This window comes from Pituophis catenifer, unplaced genomic scaffold, assembly GCF_029215685.1.
Source record: "Pituophis catenifer annectens isolate HBS135680 unplaced genomic scaffold, rPitCat1.0.hap2 SCAF_6, whole genome shotgun sequence".
Taxonomy (NCBI): Eukaryota; Metazoa; Chordata; class Lepidosauria; order Squamata; family Colubridae; genus Pituophis; species Pituophis catenifer.
The window spans coordinates 51,213,160-51,229,201 of NW_027256886.1; the positions used below are offsets into that span (position 1 = coordinate 51,213,160).

At 36.3% G+C, this 16,042-nt stretch overlaps 1 protein-coding gene across 3 annotated transcripts in view; it reads right to left on the bottom strand.

The window, feature by feature from the left end:
* Positions 1–16,042, bottom strand: part of ABLIM1 (actin binding LIM protein 1) — a 184,279-nt gene that overhangs the window by 91,893 nt on the left and 76,344 nt on the right. For all 3 annotated transcript variants that reach the window (XM_070946093.1, XM_070946092.1, XM_070946091.1), the window contains exon 2: positions 7,904–8,038. In XM_070946093.1, the coding sequence (XP_070802194.1) occupies positions 7,904–8,038 (135 nt within the window). The remainder of the gene's footprint in view (positions 1–7,903; positions 8,039–16,042) is intronic.

A 16,042-nucleotide genomic window follows, 5' to 3' on the forward strand; every position in this document is an offset into this window, starting at 1 on the left:
ATATAACCTCAAACAAAAACCCACGCACTTTCCTTCAATACATTTTAGTTGACCAAAGAATAACTGAGATGCTTCACATTTTAGTATGAAGAGTTCATTTCCTGGGTAGTGATATTTATAGCTGACTGGGACTTTATCAGCCTTCAGCAAGACCTAGAAATACTCAAAGCTTCTGTGTTCTTGTACGACTAGAACACAAAGCAAAAGTATAAAAATTATTTTTAAAAGGTACAAAGGGAGTAAAGAGTGTACACTGTTGCAAAAAAACTTAAAGGTAAAAATTCCTACATAGGAACTTACACTACAGCTATATCTGTAATTATTATACCGTATATTTCAAATATGATCTTAAGTAAGAAGAAAGGGTTTAAGACTTAGCAAAAATAATTTTCCAAAAAATTTAAATCTTATCTTTTTTTATGAAAATTGTTTCACATTTCTAATTTTTAAAATTAAAATGGTTAAGGATATATATATATATATATATCAATTGCATTTATGATGCTTAAACTGAGCATCATAAAAAAATCAAGTTTGTAATTTGAGATGTTTTAAAAAGCTAGTTGAAAATTGTAATATGTTTTAATTAGTATGGGCCAAATTTGTTTAATATGTTTTAAATTGTTTTTAAATTTTATATTGTATGTGTTTTATCTTTGGCTGTTCACCGTCCTGAGTCCTTCGGGAGTAGGGCAGTATATAAATCCAAATAAACCTAAACCTAAACCTAATATAAACTGAAACAATGAGAGAGAAATGGCTAATCAACAGCCTTACACCTACAAGGTTACCCAGTGTAATCTAAATATCTCTTTGGCTTCCTCTAAAATTCATCTTCAGTTAATTCAGCCCCTTGGTAAAGTAATCTATCTTTTTGTTACCAATCTACTGTATTAAAGATGCAAGTAAGAAAGGGAGAAGCAAGAGGCTGAAAAGAAAAGGAATATAAGGTTGGGGATGGTGATGGACATTTCACCAAATTTCCCCAACATAAGGATTGAAATCTAGATTTTCAAAACAAAAAAGAATTACTATAGAGTGAAGTCCAACATACTCCTCGGGGAGTTTTCAGTTACTTTTTTTTTTATTCACCTCATGCTGATATTTTTTTGGAACACCAGAGAGCAGAACATTTTCAGAGGTCAGCAGATTTTAATAACAAAAGTGGTTTTTTATCAGCCACAGTAGGTGAGGTGGTTGAAGAAGAGCAGTGGGCGCATTTTCAAGAAAATCAAAGATAGTAGAAGAAGGTGAAATTATGATTTCATTCAATGTCACATCCACAGATCCAAAATTAGCAAATGAATCCATGGTAGCAATATTACACAACACACTCAACCTAACCAAATAAACTAAGATTGAAATAATCAAAATAATGGATGTCATTACCTCTGCCTCATTACCTACTTTCAGACTGATGGACAAATATGTCAACAAATCAAAGGATCATCCATGGGTTCACCTTTCTCAGGATTCACAGCAATGCAGCATCTAGAAACTATGGAACTCACACGCATACAACCAATGTATGCATTTGATATGGAGATAAAACCTTTGTTGTAATAAAAAAGGAACAGGTAGCAAAAACAAACAAAACAATCAACATCATCTTCAAAGGAATAAAATTCATAAGGAAAGAAGAAACAACAATACACAACCCTTCCTAGATAGCCTAATCAGTCAAGGAAATGGTGGCAAATTAGAATTAAAAGACTATCAAAAATCTACCTGCACTAAGTGCTCCTCTTTCAAAGTAACACCCAACCTTCCACAAGAAAACCTGTGTAAGAACATTATTAGAGGAGCGCAAACACACTGCAGCAACCATGGCCACCAGAAAAAGGAAACAGACAGCCCATGCAATATCTTTCAATAAAATAGATACCCTCACAATTTTATCAAAAAGTTCCTGACTGCTAAACCCACTCCATCACAACCAAGCTATGAAAATGATAACACTGCCATCATCAAAAATATCTCGGAAACAATCAACTATTATAATCACACCACATCATCATAGCACACAAACCAACTAAATCCTTCCACAACATCTGAAATAAACTAAAAAACTAAAGTAGCCCAGGAAGGACCACACCAACACTCACAGGGCAAATTACTGTATCTAAACAGACAGTAAAGCCCATTCCTTTCTAGCACAGAAGATGCTACCTACTCAAGTGACAAAACTTCTGCAAACCTTCAACCAGATTCAGAGAGCACAAAGGACTCCACAGTTCAACCCTGACCTACTTAATAGACAATTCAAATATTATGATCATGCGAATATGAAATAAGATTTTTGTATAAAAATTTCAGGGCAGTACTGCATCAGAAGGAGGATCAGGGCATACTTTGGGCATTTATTTATTACATTTCTAAACTGTTATAATCAAACAGCTTTCTATATTACTTTTCACACTATAAAGGAATGTATGGTATGAATTCATAAGATTAGCTAATGATTTGTTGGTAGTTATAATCCTAAACATAATGCTCAGAAACCTATCGGTTACTTAATAAGAAAAATGGGTTTTTATATAATGAGATTATGGATAAGGATTTAATTCATTTACTAGTCCAAATAAAAACTGCAGTCCTACAATGTGATGTCTTTCACACATCCAGCAAACTGGCCAGTTTAAGTGTTCAGTTACCTGTTAATGGTGAACCAATTCCTTAAATTCATATGCAATTCTAGTAAATGGATCTCAATCACACAATAATGTCATTTTATAATATTCAGAAGAGCTGCAAACATAAAATATGATGAAATTTAATATGGCAAATATATATTTATGTAATTGTGGTGCACAATACAGAGACACCTGTCTTTCTCTTTATCCTTGGAGAGGTTATTCACTCTTACCCATGTGACTCTGATTTGGCAACCACTGGAAATGATTAATATATTACCAGCCTTTAAATATCTTCATCTACAACAATACCCCAAAGTTAACCTGAAAGTGGAAAGAACATGTCTTCTATTAAACTGCATCAGAGGTGCTCACTTTCTGCCAGGCAGAAATGAAATTTTATGGGATGAAATACAACTGGAGAGGGAATATAAGCCTGCTGATCAGTCAAAGAGCATGTCGTCATTATTTTCACATCAAGGGAAAATCCAATAAAGACTGATTCATTTAAACTATTTGATAATTGGATGATTATAAAGCAAGGGAAAGCAACTACCTAACCCTGGTTCTCTCCCATTCAACAAGTAAACTTGCATTAGCAAGTGAAACCGTCCTGAGTTATTTACCACTACCACAGTTTGCTCCTTTATTTAAAATGCAAACAATAGATAAGGAAGGATATCTTCTATTTTATGTATCTTGGGAAATTCTATTGAAAACAGTGGAAAGCAGTTAGGGAAAATATTTGGTTTGTAATACTTAACTTGAAATGATCAAGTTACATATTTTTACACACATTTATGTTCTATAATAAGGAACATAATAATAATAAGGAACATAATAAGGAACATAAGGGACGTGGTGGCTCACTGGCTAAGACACTGAGCTTGTCGATCAAAAGGTCGGCAATTCAGCGGTTCGAATCCCTAGTGCCACGTAACAGAGTGAGCTCCCATTACTTGTCCCAGCTTCTGCCAATCTAGCAGTTCGAAAGCACGTAAAAAATGCAAGTAGAAAAATAAGGACCACTTTTGGTGGGAAGGTAACAGCATTCTGTGCGCCTTTGGCGTTTAGTCATGCCGGCCACATGACCATAGAGATGTCTTCAGACAGTGCTGGCTTTTCAGCTTTGAAACGGAGATGAGCCCCGCCCCCTAGAGTCGGAAACGACTAACACATATGTGTGAGGGGAACCTTTATCTTTTTTATGTTCCTTAGTTACACCGCATGCCACATAAAAAAACAGTGATAGGTGGGTTTGTGGGGGATATTATTCAGTTAAACAGTTTATTTTCTGCATAGTCAATCAATGTCTGCATGGTAATTTCACAGGAATTTCAAATGAAATGACTGAGACATCCACTAAAAAGAGAACACTGTTCTTATAATCACCATAAGAGATATATAAAAATTTGTGCATTATAATTAAAGCAGCTGCTTTTTCCAATATTTCTGGCATCTAGTATTTAAGATCTGGTAGAACTCTATACTGCATATTAGGCTTAAAAATAGACAGCCAATATTTATAATGAATAGATGTAAAAAGAAAATAACATGAAGCTTTATTTGCATTTTGCACAAAGGGAGGAAAAGCAAAACAAAGACTTTTCTTAAACAAGTTATTTTTTAGTTGGCAAAAATTGATAGCGCTCTTTGAGGAACTAAAGAAATATTCCTAAGGCTACCTATCACCTTGTGGAATGACAAATTAAAAGGGTTATTCTAATAAAAGAACTAATGCTAATGAAGCTGAGGGGGTAAGATATTTGAATCTTAATTAATGCACAGCATATAAAGCAGTGGAAGAAATAAACATATATTGTTACAAATTTGGACATATTAAATCTATATAATACTAAAACTTTCATATCTGCTTGTAAGCTTCAGTTGGGCTAAAGGCTGCATCATAGGGTAACAATTTTTGAACCAAGGTACTTCAGATGGAATAATTTACAGAATGCATTCCTACTCTCAGGACATTGAAATTTGAAAAAGCTATGGCCATGCTTCCATAGTCAGCCACATGATTTTCATTTCTAAGACTCCCTAGCAGCTTTGCACAAGGAAAATCTGGGAAGCTGGGAGAAAGTCAGAAGTCCTAGGCTGGCGGATAGGTAAGTAGTTGCTGCAGAGTGCGAAGAGTGATGGGTGCATGGAGTTGCAGGGAAGTTGCTGAGTCCATTGGAGACAATGTCCAGGGGTATGTGACAAGCACTGTATGGATTACACCAGAATGTGTGAGAGATATTTCATGGATTTATGAATTTATGTGGAAATGTGAGAGTTGTGCAAGGGTGTGAAGAAAGTGCAGTGAGGGTCAGGGAGGGTGAGGGAGTGGTAGGTAAATATTTCTAAAAAGATAACCCAATAGGTCATAGATTATCTAAATTCCTTCATAAATAGCAATACCATTTAAACTTATGTACTATTTTACAGCCCTCCTTAGGTTGTTTACAGAATCAGCATTTTGCCCCTACAAACCTGGGTCCTCATTTTGCTGACCTCAGAAGGATGGAAGGCTGAATCAACCTTGAGCCGGTCAGAATCAAACTTCTGGCAGTCGGTAGAATTAGCCTACAATACTGTATTCTAACCACTGTACCACCACGCTATGGGCAAACATATATTTGATCTTATAGCAAAATAATGTGTAAAAATGCATATGTCTGTTTTATTACAGTACTAACATTCTGGTAGAAGTGAGATACAAGTTTAATAAATTAATCCTTAAGCATAAGAAAATAGTGATATCTCAGACTGCTGGAAATACCTTCTGGATTTCCTTCTTCAACTGCATCCTTGGTGTTTATTCTTGGTTCACAATAATCTTAGCTTTCTATGACATCCAAATTGAGGACAGAAAAGCTAATTATTTTAAGCCTAGTTTGTTCCATGTTCAAATTAGAAATTCAGGGTGCCCCAAGATACTTTGCAGTCTCAGATAAAGAACAAGTTGACTTTTCTCCATTCCATATACAGAAACTAACTGGAATAAATGAGCCAAGTGGCCATAAATGCTGAGTCTTGTACTTCATATGATTATAGAGCTGGAATCAATGGATGGATATGAAGATGTCATTTTTAACCATTGCTCCCATCTATTCAAAAGCTAGATTAACACCTTAGTCATAAGTAATAAAATGGGAAAAGAAAGGAAAGTTTGCTTAAATAGACCCTTGTTCCAAAATACGAAATTTGTAAAGGGAAGCATATTTTCTAAAGAATTAAGCAAGGTAAAAGGTTCAGAGACTGAGGATGAGGTAGAGACTTTTTTCACCTCACTAATACCATAATTTTATTTATTTATTTATTTAATTTATTTTTATATGCCGCCCTTCTCCGGAGACTCAGGGCGGCTTACAATGAGTTAAGCAATAGCCTTCATACTTTTGTATATTTTATACAAAATCAGCTTATTGCCCCCACAAACCGGGTCCTCATTTTACCCACCTTAGAAAGGATGGAAGGCTGAGTCGACCTTGGCCTGGTGAGAATTGAACTCGCAGTAATTGCAGGCAGCTGGATGTTAAATGCTGCCTTAGTAGGAGGCATTAGCCTCCTACGCCACTCAGGCTCCTGGAACTCAAGCTCATGTCATACAACTTCCATGACATAAGTGAATGTGTTGTGAAAGAGCTAAATTTCTCCAAGGTGGGGTGTTCCTGGAATAAAAGGGCTTATTTTGGAAAAACATATTGCAAAGGTCGTATTATAAACTGAGATCAACAAAAGTAAAGCCAAGGGTGTTGATTTGAAGATCCTCTAACTGAATTTCTTGCTGCACCCAAAAGCATTTATTAGCAGAGTTGTTTCACAACAACGAAGAAGTCCAGTCTCTGGTAAACCTGATAATCTTTCCTGAAAGCAGATGGAGCATCAGATGGCAGATTAACAGCCAACTCCAATCAGCAGAAAGAGTAGTTATACATATATTAGCATACAACTGAATATGCAATACCTTATATACTGCATTGAATTGCTGACATGTGCTCTTTGCCAGTCTTTGAATTAACTATTTTTCAAAAGGAGGCAAAATTGGATAAATTTGTTTCTTCTATCTATTAGTTACATTTTCAGACATACAAACAAGGATGTGAATGTGGTTGGGGGCTTATTAAAGCTATTTTTGAAAAAGATGTTTTATAACATGGAGGGAGCACATACAAACCAGCTACATTCAAACTACAACTTTTCCAATTGCCAGCCTGGAAAATATGCTTTATGCTTAAATATGTTTTAATGGTCCAAGCAAACTCCCACACACTATAAAACCATTTTTGAAGGCTTGGATAACCCTTATATTTGTTAACCAGTTAATGCAAACTCTAAAATTTCAAAAGTGGAAATATTTGAAAACTGCTGAAATTAACATTTGTATTAATATTAGTATTATTATAACATATACAGTATATGGCTGCCCAATCAATACCATATGACTATGAGTGGCCATTCATTCACTAATAAATACATATATACATATCAAATACATATATATATATCAAAAACACAAATATAAGGAATATTTTTATTTGTACACTAGTAGATAACCCGGCGTTGCTCGGGTATTTATTTATCGCAATCCTGTATTAGACAGGAAGAGCAACTTCACCCTGAGCCCTGATTTTGGCGAGAATTAAATTAGTTGAAAATGTTTTCTCTATGTCCCTAGAAGTGTCAAGTAAACTGATAGCACCTTGTTGTTTTAGTAGCTGATCCATGATCATTTGGTATGCTTTTGTCTGATCTTAATATAGAAGTGGCTTCTTTTCCGCTATATATGCACTAAACTGTTCTACGCTGTAGTTCTTTTCTCGTATGTAATCTGCGTGAAGTACGTTATGTTGGTCTCGTAGTGGTTCAGGACGAGTTGCAGTAATGTTTTATTGATCATGGCCACATACTTGTCCTCAAGAATAATCAAAACCTTGTTGAAAATGTCCTGGATTTAATCTTGGATTTTCCCCCTTACCAGAGGAAGCCCCCTTGTGGAGTACTGTGAAGCCGTTATCATGGCAACTCCACTGTGCTGTACAGTAGAAGCCCGAGGGGTGTTAGGGGTGTCTTACTCCCACAGTATTTGTTTACAGGGAGTAAGTCATCTGTGTATCAAATTTGTTTGAAAGTGCTTGAGGTGTTCCAGAGTTATGCTGGAACATACACACAGACAGACCCAATCACAGTTCCATAATAGGAATTCAGCCAATCTCTTTAAAGTAAAAAAAATACAAACAATATGATTTCCCGAGAGTGATAAAACATAATTACAGTACCTTTGCAGGTAAAGCATTTGATGTGAAAATGCTTGGCCTGGACTCGAAGTACTTCTCCTTTACACTGCTCCCCACATTTGTGGCAATGGATGACAGGCTTCTCTGTGGGATGATGAGGCTCCTGAGGATGGGCCACTGGAAAAACAAAATTTGTATATTACATGTACACATTTTTCTACTTCTCATAAAAGATTACCAAAAGAAGACATGTTTTAAAAAACAACAAATATTCTATAATGCTTATTGGACAGCTATAGAAACCATATTGTATGATATTCCAAAGTCATTCCCTCATACCAGACCAGATCATAACATCCTATCAATTGGGTTTGAAAAATTACATTTTCTGTGACATTAAACCAAATTGTACATAAATTTCAATCTAATTTTAAAAGCTTCTGCATGAAATTACTTCAGAACTAGGCAAAAAGAGGGAGAGGGAGGCATAGCTAGAAAGGGCTGCCATTAACTGTTGTCTGTAGTACAACTCTGCTTCTGGCTTCTACAGTGCCCGTTCAGAGAGCAGCCACAAAAAGCTCATGTTTTATGCTTTAGTACAGGCTTGTCCAACCCAGGGCCCATATGCAATCCTGGACAGCTGGTAATGTGCCCCACAAGATCGTAAAGTTTTAACGTTATTATGTGATTTATATACATTAACTGTATTATTTATTTTATAAACAACCCAATTCTTCTTCACTCAAGGCAACCCTGGTCAAAAGGTTGGACACTATCCTCTAGCACATCCTAGTACCGTGATGGTGAACCTATGACCCGCATGCCACAGGTGGCACGTGGAGCCATATTGTTGGCCACATGAGCATTGCCCTAGTTCAGCTCCAGCTTACATGTACGCACCAGCCAGATGATTTTGAGGCCTTCTGGGCCCACTGGAAGTCGGCAGATGGGTCATTTCTAGCCTCCAGAAGGCCTCAGCGGGGTGGGGAAGGCCATTTTCATCCTCTCGGGGAGAGCAAAAAACAGGCCTTCAGCCCCACACGAAGTTGGCAAATGGGCCATTTCGGGCCTCCGGAGGGCCTCTGGGGGGATGCAGAAGGCCGTTTTCACCCTCCTCAGGCTCCAAGAAAGCCCCTGGAGTCTGGGGGGGGAAATGGGCCTACTGGGCCCACTGTGCTATCACGTGCCAAAAGCGGGGAGAGTGCGCGGGGAATCCTGTGTGCATGCGTGGCGGGGCAGGACACAGTGAATTATGGGTGTGGGCACATGCGCATGCCACCCCCCCACACTCCCCCCGCTTTTGACACACGACAGCAAAAAGGTTAGCCATCCCTGTCCTAGTATCTTCCAAGTCTTTAGAAGAGAAATCACATTATGTTGACCAAGGCATTATAGATAGTTCTTAAGAGTATTATAATTCTGAATCTTCATAAAACACTTTGCTATGAGAGTGTTTAAATTGCTCCTTTTACTTCAATGGATAAATAATTTCAAATACTAGAAAAATTAAAATACGTTTCCACAAGAGATAGTTTCAAAAGGAACAAGTCAAGATTTTTTTGTTCAGCAATAACCATGACAAAAACTTTGGATTTATCAGCAATGTCCACTGGAAGGAATCATGGAAAACAACTTAAATGTCCTATGAAATCTGCTTTTTTTTTTTTTTGCTAATTTACAGGAATTCTAGAGAATTCTAATTCAGTATGCCTGTGAATAATGAATGGTTCTATTTTTTAAAGGAAGTTCATGTTTATGGAATCTGCTTTAAAGCACTTTATACAGAACAAAAAAATAATAATAATGCTTTATTTTTTTAAACAAATGACTAGAACCTAATTGCTAGGAATACAAAATGATTTCCCTCTTTTCATCTTCCGACTAGTAGTTTTTAGATTCTATTTACAGCCCTCTGTTATTTAATCCAAGCACTGAAGACTCAAAGGAATGCCTACTAATATTTTAATTAGATAATTATTTCTAAAAAAAGACTTTGGTGTAACATAGCCTTCAAGGAGCTGTCCTATCTCTAAGTAAAAAAGTTCTATTTCTGAAACTTAAGGACTGGGTTATTGGCTTTCCCCCAAAACATGATGAGACTAACTAGTATCAGTGGTGACACATTATTTATACAGTACAAAAGAGTAAATGGGTGTATAAAAGGACAAGCCCAAGCTATTAAAAAATAATTTTATTCACTTAGAATCCATTAACATGAAAACTCCAATGTGTAGAACTTGCAGCACAAGTGCCTGATATCAGTTGCTTAGATTCTGCTATGTATCATCTGTAATGTTGATGTCCTTTAGTAACATATTTTTGGAATTATTCCTACCATGCTGTAACAGTCTAAGGATTACAATTGCACAAGTATGACTCTAAATAAAACATGAGTTCTGAAGCATTAAAGGAAGCAGGGGGTACTGTATGACCCCAGAATGTAGGTAGTAGCTTCATCTTCAAAAGATGCTCATTAAAATCAGCCAGGGCCTCTTTAAGATAAATTGTTGTCTTATCACAACCACGGTTACAAATGACGTCAGGTGCTAACACTGTAAAGAGGAAATTCTGGTTTTCTGCTGATAATCTCAATGAACTCAGTAACCATATACAAAGTTCATAACAGGTACCTATACCTGCAAAGGTAGCATGTGTGGTGCTTCGAGCCACAGACTTATTCCTTTTCATATAAAAAATACCCAAACCAGGAAAGGTATTTTATTTATTTATTTTCTGCCTTTCATTCCAGAGCTCAGGGCAGCATTCATAGCACTATCTTGTCCTATTTTAATCCACAACTTCCATGGCTAAGATATCCCTGTTCTCCATCCAACCTTATAAGAAATCCCCAACAATAGTGGTATAAAACTACTGCAAAGTAATATCAAAACATATACAAAACCATGTGTCTTTCATGACCCTCAAAAATCTGCTCATAAATTGGCCACTTTTCCCTCAGGAAGGACTGGCCCTATTATTTCACTTGATCTGTCTCACTTTTCCAATAAAACTGCAAAGGTGGATAAATAGTAGATAATACATTACTTAGCTATAAGAATAGGAAAGTTATACGAGACTAGACCAATGAAATTAAATGGCCACATTTCTAGAAACCATTATGTGAATAAACAAACAGCATATTTTCCTTCTGTATCATCCTATTAGAAAATATTAACATCTCCCATTTCTTCTCCTCCTTCTTCTCCTCCTCCTCATCCTCCATCTCCATCAATAAAATAATTCAGATCAGTCAGACTCAGAATTAACCTTAACTTTCCCACCTGAATAAACAGTACAAAAAAGAATATTTACTCCACTGATACTTGGTTACCAGGTCAACAGTGATTTGGCTTCTTTCAGCGCCACTTCATATACTGTAAAAGGTCAACAAAAATGCATTTCTGTGTAAGAATTTACCCTGTTGTACACAATACTACAATGCAATATGCTATCCAAGAAATGTGCTCAATTTCATCTCTCATAATCTCTCAGCCATTACAAACCTTTCAGCTATTATTGGGCTGTATTATAATTTTTCAATGTAATGCAGAAAGGAATTTATTAAATATGAAATAAAGGAGGCGTGGGGATGATTTCTTATCAATCACAACCACTGTTATTTCTACTTAAAACATCTTAACCACAATGTGGTCTTTTTCATTCTTTCTATTTTTTACTTAAAAGTGCTTCAGTATGCAATCAAAATCTTTAGATATATATAGAATATATTTTTCCAATAGCTGGAGGACTTAAGTTGAACATTGTCTTTGTTGTCCTACTAAGTGTGCTCTGCTATCCTTGGCTGCCATTCACTCTCTGTTGTAACTAGCTCTTAGATTTTTTTTTTAATTCTTCAAGCATATCAAGTGTACCATAGGTCATATTGACCTCTGACTCAATTTAAACAGTCAAATGTGCCAGGTAAGCAGTTTGTGCTTACTGTATCTGAATGGAACAGATTTCACTTTGGTAGGAATGCAAATAATCTAATGTGAATGAGGAATTCTGAAATGATATCAAAAAGAAACATCAGCTGCGTGAGCCAAAAATATCTGATATCCTCAACTGACGTTATGCCTTTTATTAGGCCAACTGGATACAGAGGAAATGATTGCAGCAACTTTTAAAGTTCTCATGATTTTATTAGGCAAGGGCTAGGCATAATAAAGAAGAATTGGAAGAAAATATAACCGGTGATCAGTCACCAAGGGCTGTGTGAGTGCCTCTGGGGGCAGGTTAAGCAGTCTGGTCTACAACCTGAGCCTTTCCACTATTTTCTTTAATAATTTGCTGGTAAAAATCAAAGTCATGTGGGAATAAGTACTCATAGAATCATAGGACTGGAAGGGACCTTGGGTGTCTTTTAGTCCAACCCCCAAATTGGACTAGAGGAGGCAGGAGTCCTTATACCATCTTGGACAAATGGTTGTCCAATCTTTTCTTGAAAACCTCCAGTGATAAAGCACTCACAACTCCAAAATGCAAGCTATTCCATTAATTGTTCTCACTATGAGGAAATTCATCCTTATTTCCAGGTTGAATCTCCCTCTAATGAGCTCCCCTCCATTGCTTCTTGTCCTGTGATCCTTGACTTACAACCATAATTGGGACTGGAATTTTGGTGATTGAGCAAAGCAATCATTAAACAAGACATCACTTGACTGTTTCGCTCAACAACCACAACTCCAGCACTCCTGCCTGAAGTCAACAAGAGATCTTATGAAATAAGCAAAGGCAGTACCAGAAAGTACCAGGGTGCGTCAGTGAATGTTGGAGGAGACCCTGAGAGGCTCTGCTCAGGAGCTGAAAATCCTGTTGAAATTCAAGCAGGATTTTCAGCCCCTGAACAGAAAGACACTGGTGTGTGTCCTATGCTGAGCTTCTCCCACCCACATGAAGCACCCCACAGTCCTTCTTTTACTATACTGCCTGAGTGGAGATTTCTTGCTTGGATTTGGGGTTCCTCTCGTCTCTGGAAGCTGGTTGAAAGAGCTGCCTGCTGAAAGAGTTCAGCTCTCCTTCATGCACTGACTGGAACTCCTTCAGCAAGATGCAGGAACGGAACTTTTATCTACATCCAGTCAAGGACGTTCAGCAGGCAGCTCTTTCAGCTATCACCCAGAGATGAGCTGGAGTCCACTTGGTATGCAGCAACAGCTTGAAACAATCAGCTTTTGGAGGAAACTGGCATAAAGGATTGCAAATGGCGATGACATGATTGAGGGACACTTCTCAACTGGATGTGTCAACAGGTTACCAAGCACCCAGATCATGATCATGTGACCGTGGAAGTGATGGTACAGTATTTTGTGATGGCTGTTGTAATTCCATACCATCATCATTAAATGAATTGTTTTAAGTCAAGAACTACCTGAACCTCTGTGAACAGATAAAACATCTCTACATATTACTTTTGAAAGCCTTAGCTGCAACCATTAATCTTTCACCAAGGTAAAGCCATATTAGAGGAAGCAACTAGAGCAAGCAAAACATCTCTGCATAAGATCCTTAATGACATTCTTCATTCCCAATTGATTTATCTTGATTTCTATAAGCAATATCTTGAAAGAATCACAAGTTCTGAGGAGGAAGAAATTAACAGGGAAACCAGAAAACTTCTGACTGTGAAGAGACTGCAACTTTCATTTCAGACATTTTGAACTGCTCAAATGGAGAAGAGATGAGGATAAAAAAATGATATAATTTTAAGCAATCCATCAGCAAGTCAGACTACCATATCAACATCTAGTTCTTTTTGTGCACTTGATTTAAGATAGTGACAATGGTTAAAATTATAACCTTTTCTTTGGTAACTACTTACACATGGTGATGAATCATTTGCAATTGATCTCCAACTTGCTTTGTTTTACAAATTAGTTTATAATAATTAAAGCAGATATTATAATAATTAAAGCTCAGATACAGAAAAATTAATGTGACCAGGATTCACACACACGCACCCTATCTAGAGTGAAAAGTGACTTAGGGAGAGTCAATAAGTCATTTGTATCAGAAAAATAAACACATATTTGAGTTTTGCATGTCCATAAATCTAATTAAAACACAGATACAGCAACCAACTCTTTACATTTGGGACTACAACTTTCATAATTCTTCATATTGCCAAAGCTAATGGTACTTATATTTCCAAACATGTGGCAGGTATCAGGTTTTCTACTTTGTTCTAATACCTGTTCACTTTACACTAACATTCAAACATTTACTGAACATTTTTACTAAGCATCAACCATATATAACAGTCAAGTTTATTTTTCATTCCCCTCCCTTTAAAGATTAAGCTGATATTATCTAATGCTGCTGAATTCTTCTTTAAGACAATCTCTATATTCCTTTGTATCATACAAATCAGTGTCACTATTCTAACTAATACAAATGTTTGTATTAATTGATTGAAGTGTTGAACAAACAATTTGGTAAAGTATATAATAGGCCAGAATCCAATAATGCCCCAAGGAGGGGAAAATTCTGAGTCAGTGTCTCAATACCTAAAGGGTTGCCACAAAGAAGAGGGAGTCAAGCTATTCTCCAAAGCACCTGAGGGCAGGACAAGAAGTAATGCCCCTAACTTTGATCCTGTGGTATTTGTTATGGGGATGGGGATTAGCATTTTAAGGAAGCTCATCTTTCCTTGCTTTTCTTCTCTCTGTTATTATTTAGGTGTGATAAACCTCTGAAAAATACCAGCTTTCAAGAACATAGTCTAAATATTGCACAAATACAAAGAAGTCTTAAATTCAGATGAGGAAAGGTTTAAAAAAATGGATGTGAAAGAAACACTCTGCCATGTCTTCTTTTTGAATCTATTGTTCATTTGTGTGATATTCTTTTTCTGAAATTATCTTTTGAAAATGTACTTGAATTTAGTATGTCACCTTATTATTTACTATGTGTCTTAAATTGTTCTATAATTGAGGAAGAACTAGAACCAGTTATAAATATAATCTTACTTTATTCACAGTAAATATTTTTTCAACAGTATTATCTGCAGTGGAGAAATTGTTTGAGAGAAGAGAAATTCTGCTAAAGACATCTACATAAAATATTTAATCATTTCCTGAATTCTATACTGATGCATATTTTCAAAATGCTTTTAGTATATATGCATTAATACACATCACAGGTGCTAATTTGTGCAGTCAGGGAAATACTAGAGGCCTTGTTTGGAAATAACACATTAATTCCTAACAGGACATTGTTAAATTGCGTGTTATGTTTTCAGTGCCAGAAGCAAATGCAAGAATAGCAGTATTAGGTATGGGCCAATGAACAAAGAAAAAGGAGAAAAGCCAGGGCAAGTTGGGTAATTTAATCTTAGAAGTCGACTGCATAAAATTATGTAATGATTGTTCTTCTTCACAATTCCAGTTGGGGTATAAGATACCACCATAAAAGTTGAAGCTAATTAAATTCATTTATTATACAAATGAAGAAATGTTCTCTACAAAATGCCACAGCACTGGTGACATTATGAAACAACAAACACAAGCTTCAACATATTATGAAACAGGATCTACTTATAAATCGTGGTAACATTTGCAAGATGGATACCCTTCTAAGAAACAAAATTGCTACAGAATTTAGAATTAAGGTTCACATGTGTATAACATTGGCTAGCTTTTTTAGTAAAGCAATCTCAAGTTATTATGACAATTTAATATTTTCCCGTCAACCAGAGAACTCAGACTGTTGACTTCCACTAAACAAGTGATGTTAATAGAGAACTACCATTTGATGGAATTGTTGTGGTCCGCCAACAGCCTGCAGAGCTGGCAGCGGAGTCGGACAGTGAGGAGGCTGGGGAGGAACATGGGCCAGTCCATGAATGTACTGTGTTACACGAAGTTTCTAATTCTAATTGATGGGTGGATATTTAAAACAGAGATAGAAATAGATGAGTACACATAATCCGATTCTGTTTTTCATTGCCTCTCCTTATATGTAAGGAAAAAAATATCATTGGATACATCTGGAAAGGAGAGTTTAGAAAAATACATTTGGAACATCAACATACTTTTCAATGAATAAGTTTCATGTGAGAAGAAATGAAACAATGGTGTCAGATACACATATATAGTATATTTGATTTCCATTTCACTATGTCAAGGCACTTAGTATTTATTTTATTAAAATGAAACTTGCAGTTTTATCACTGCCCACTTA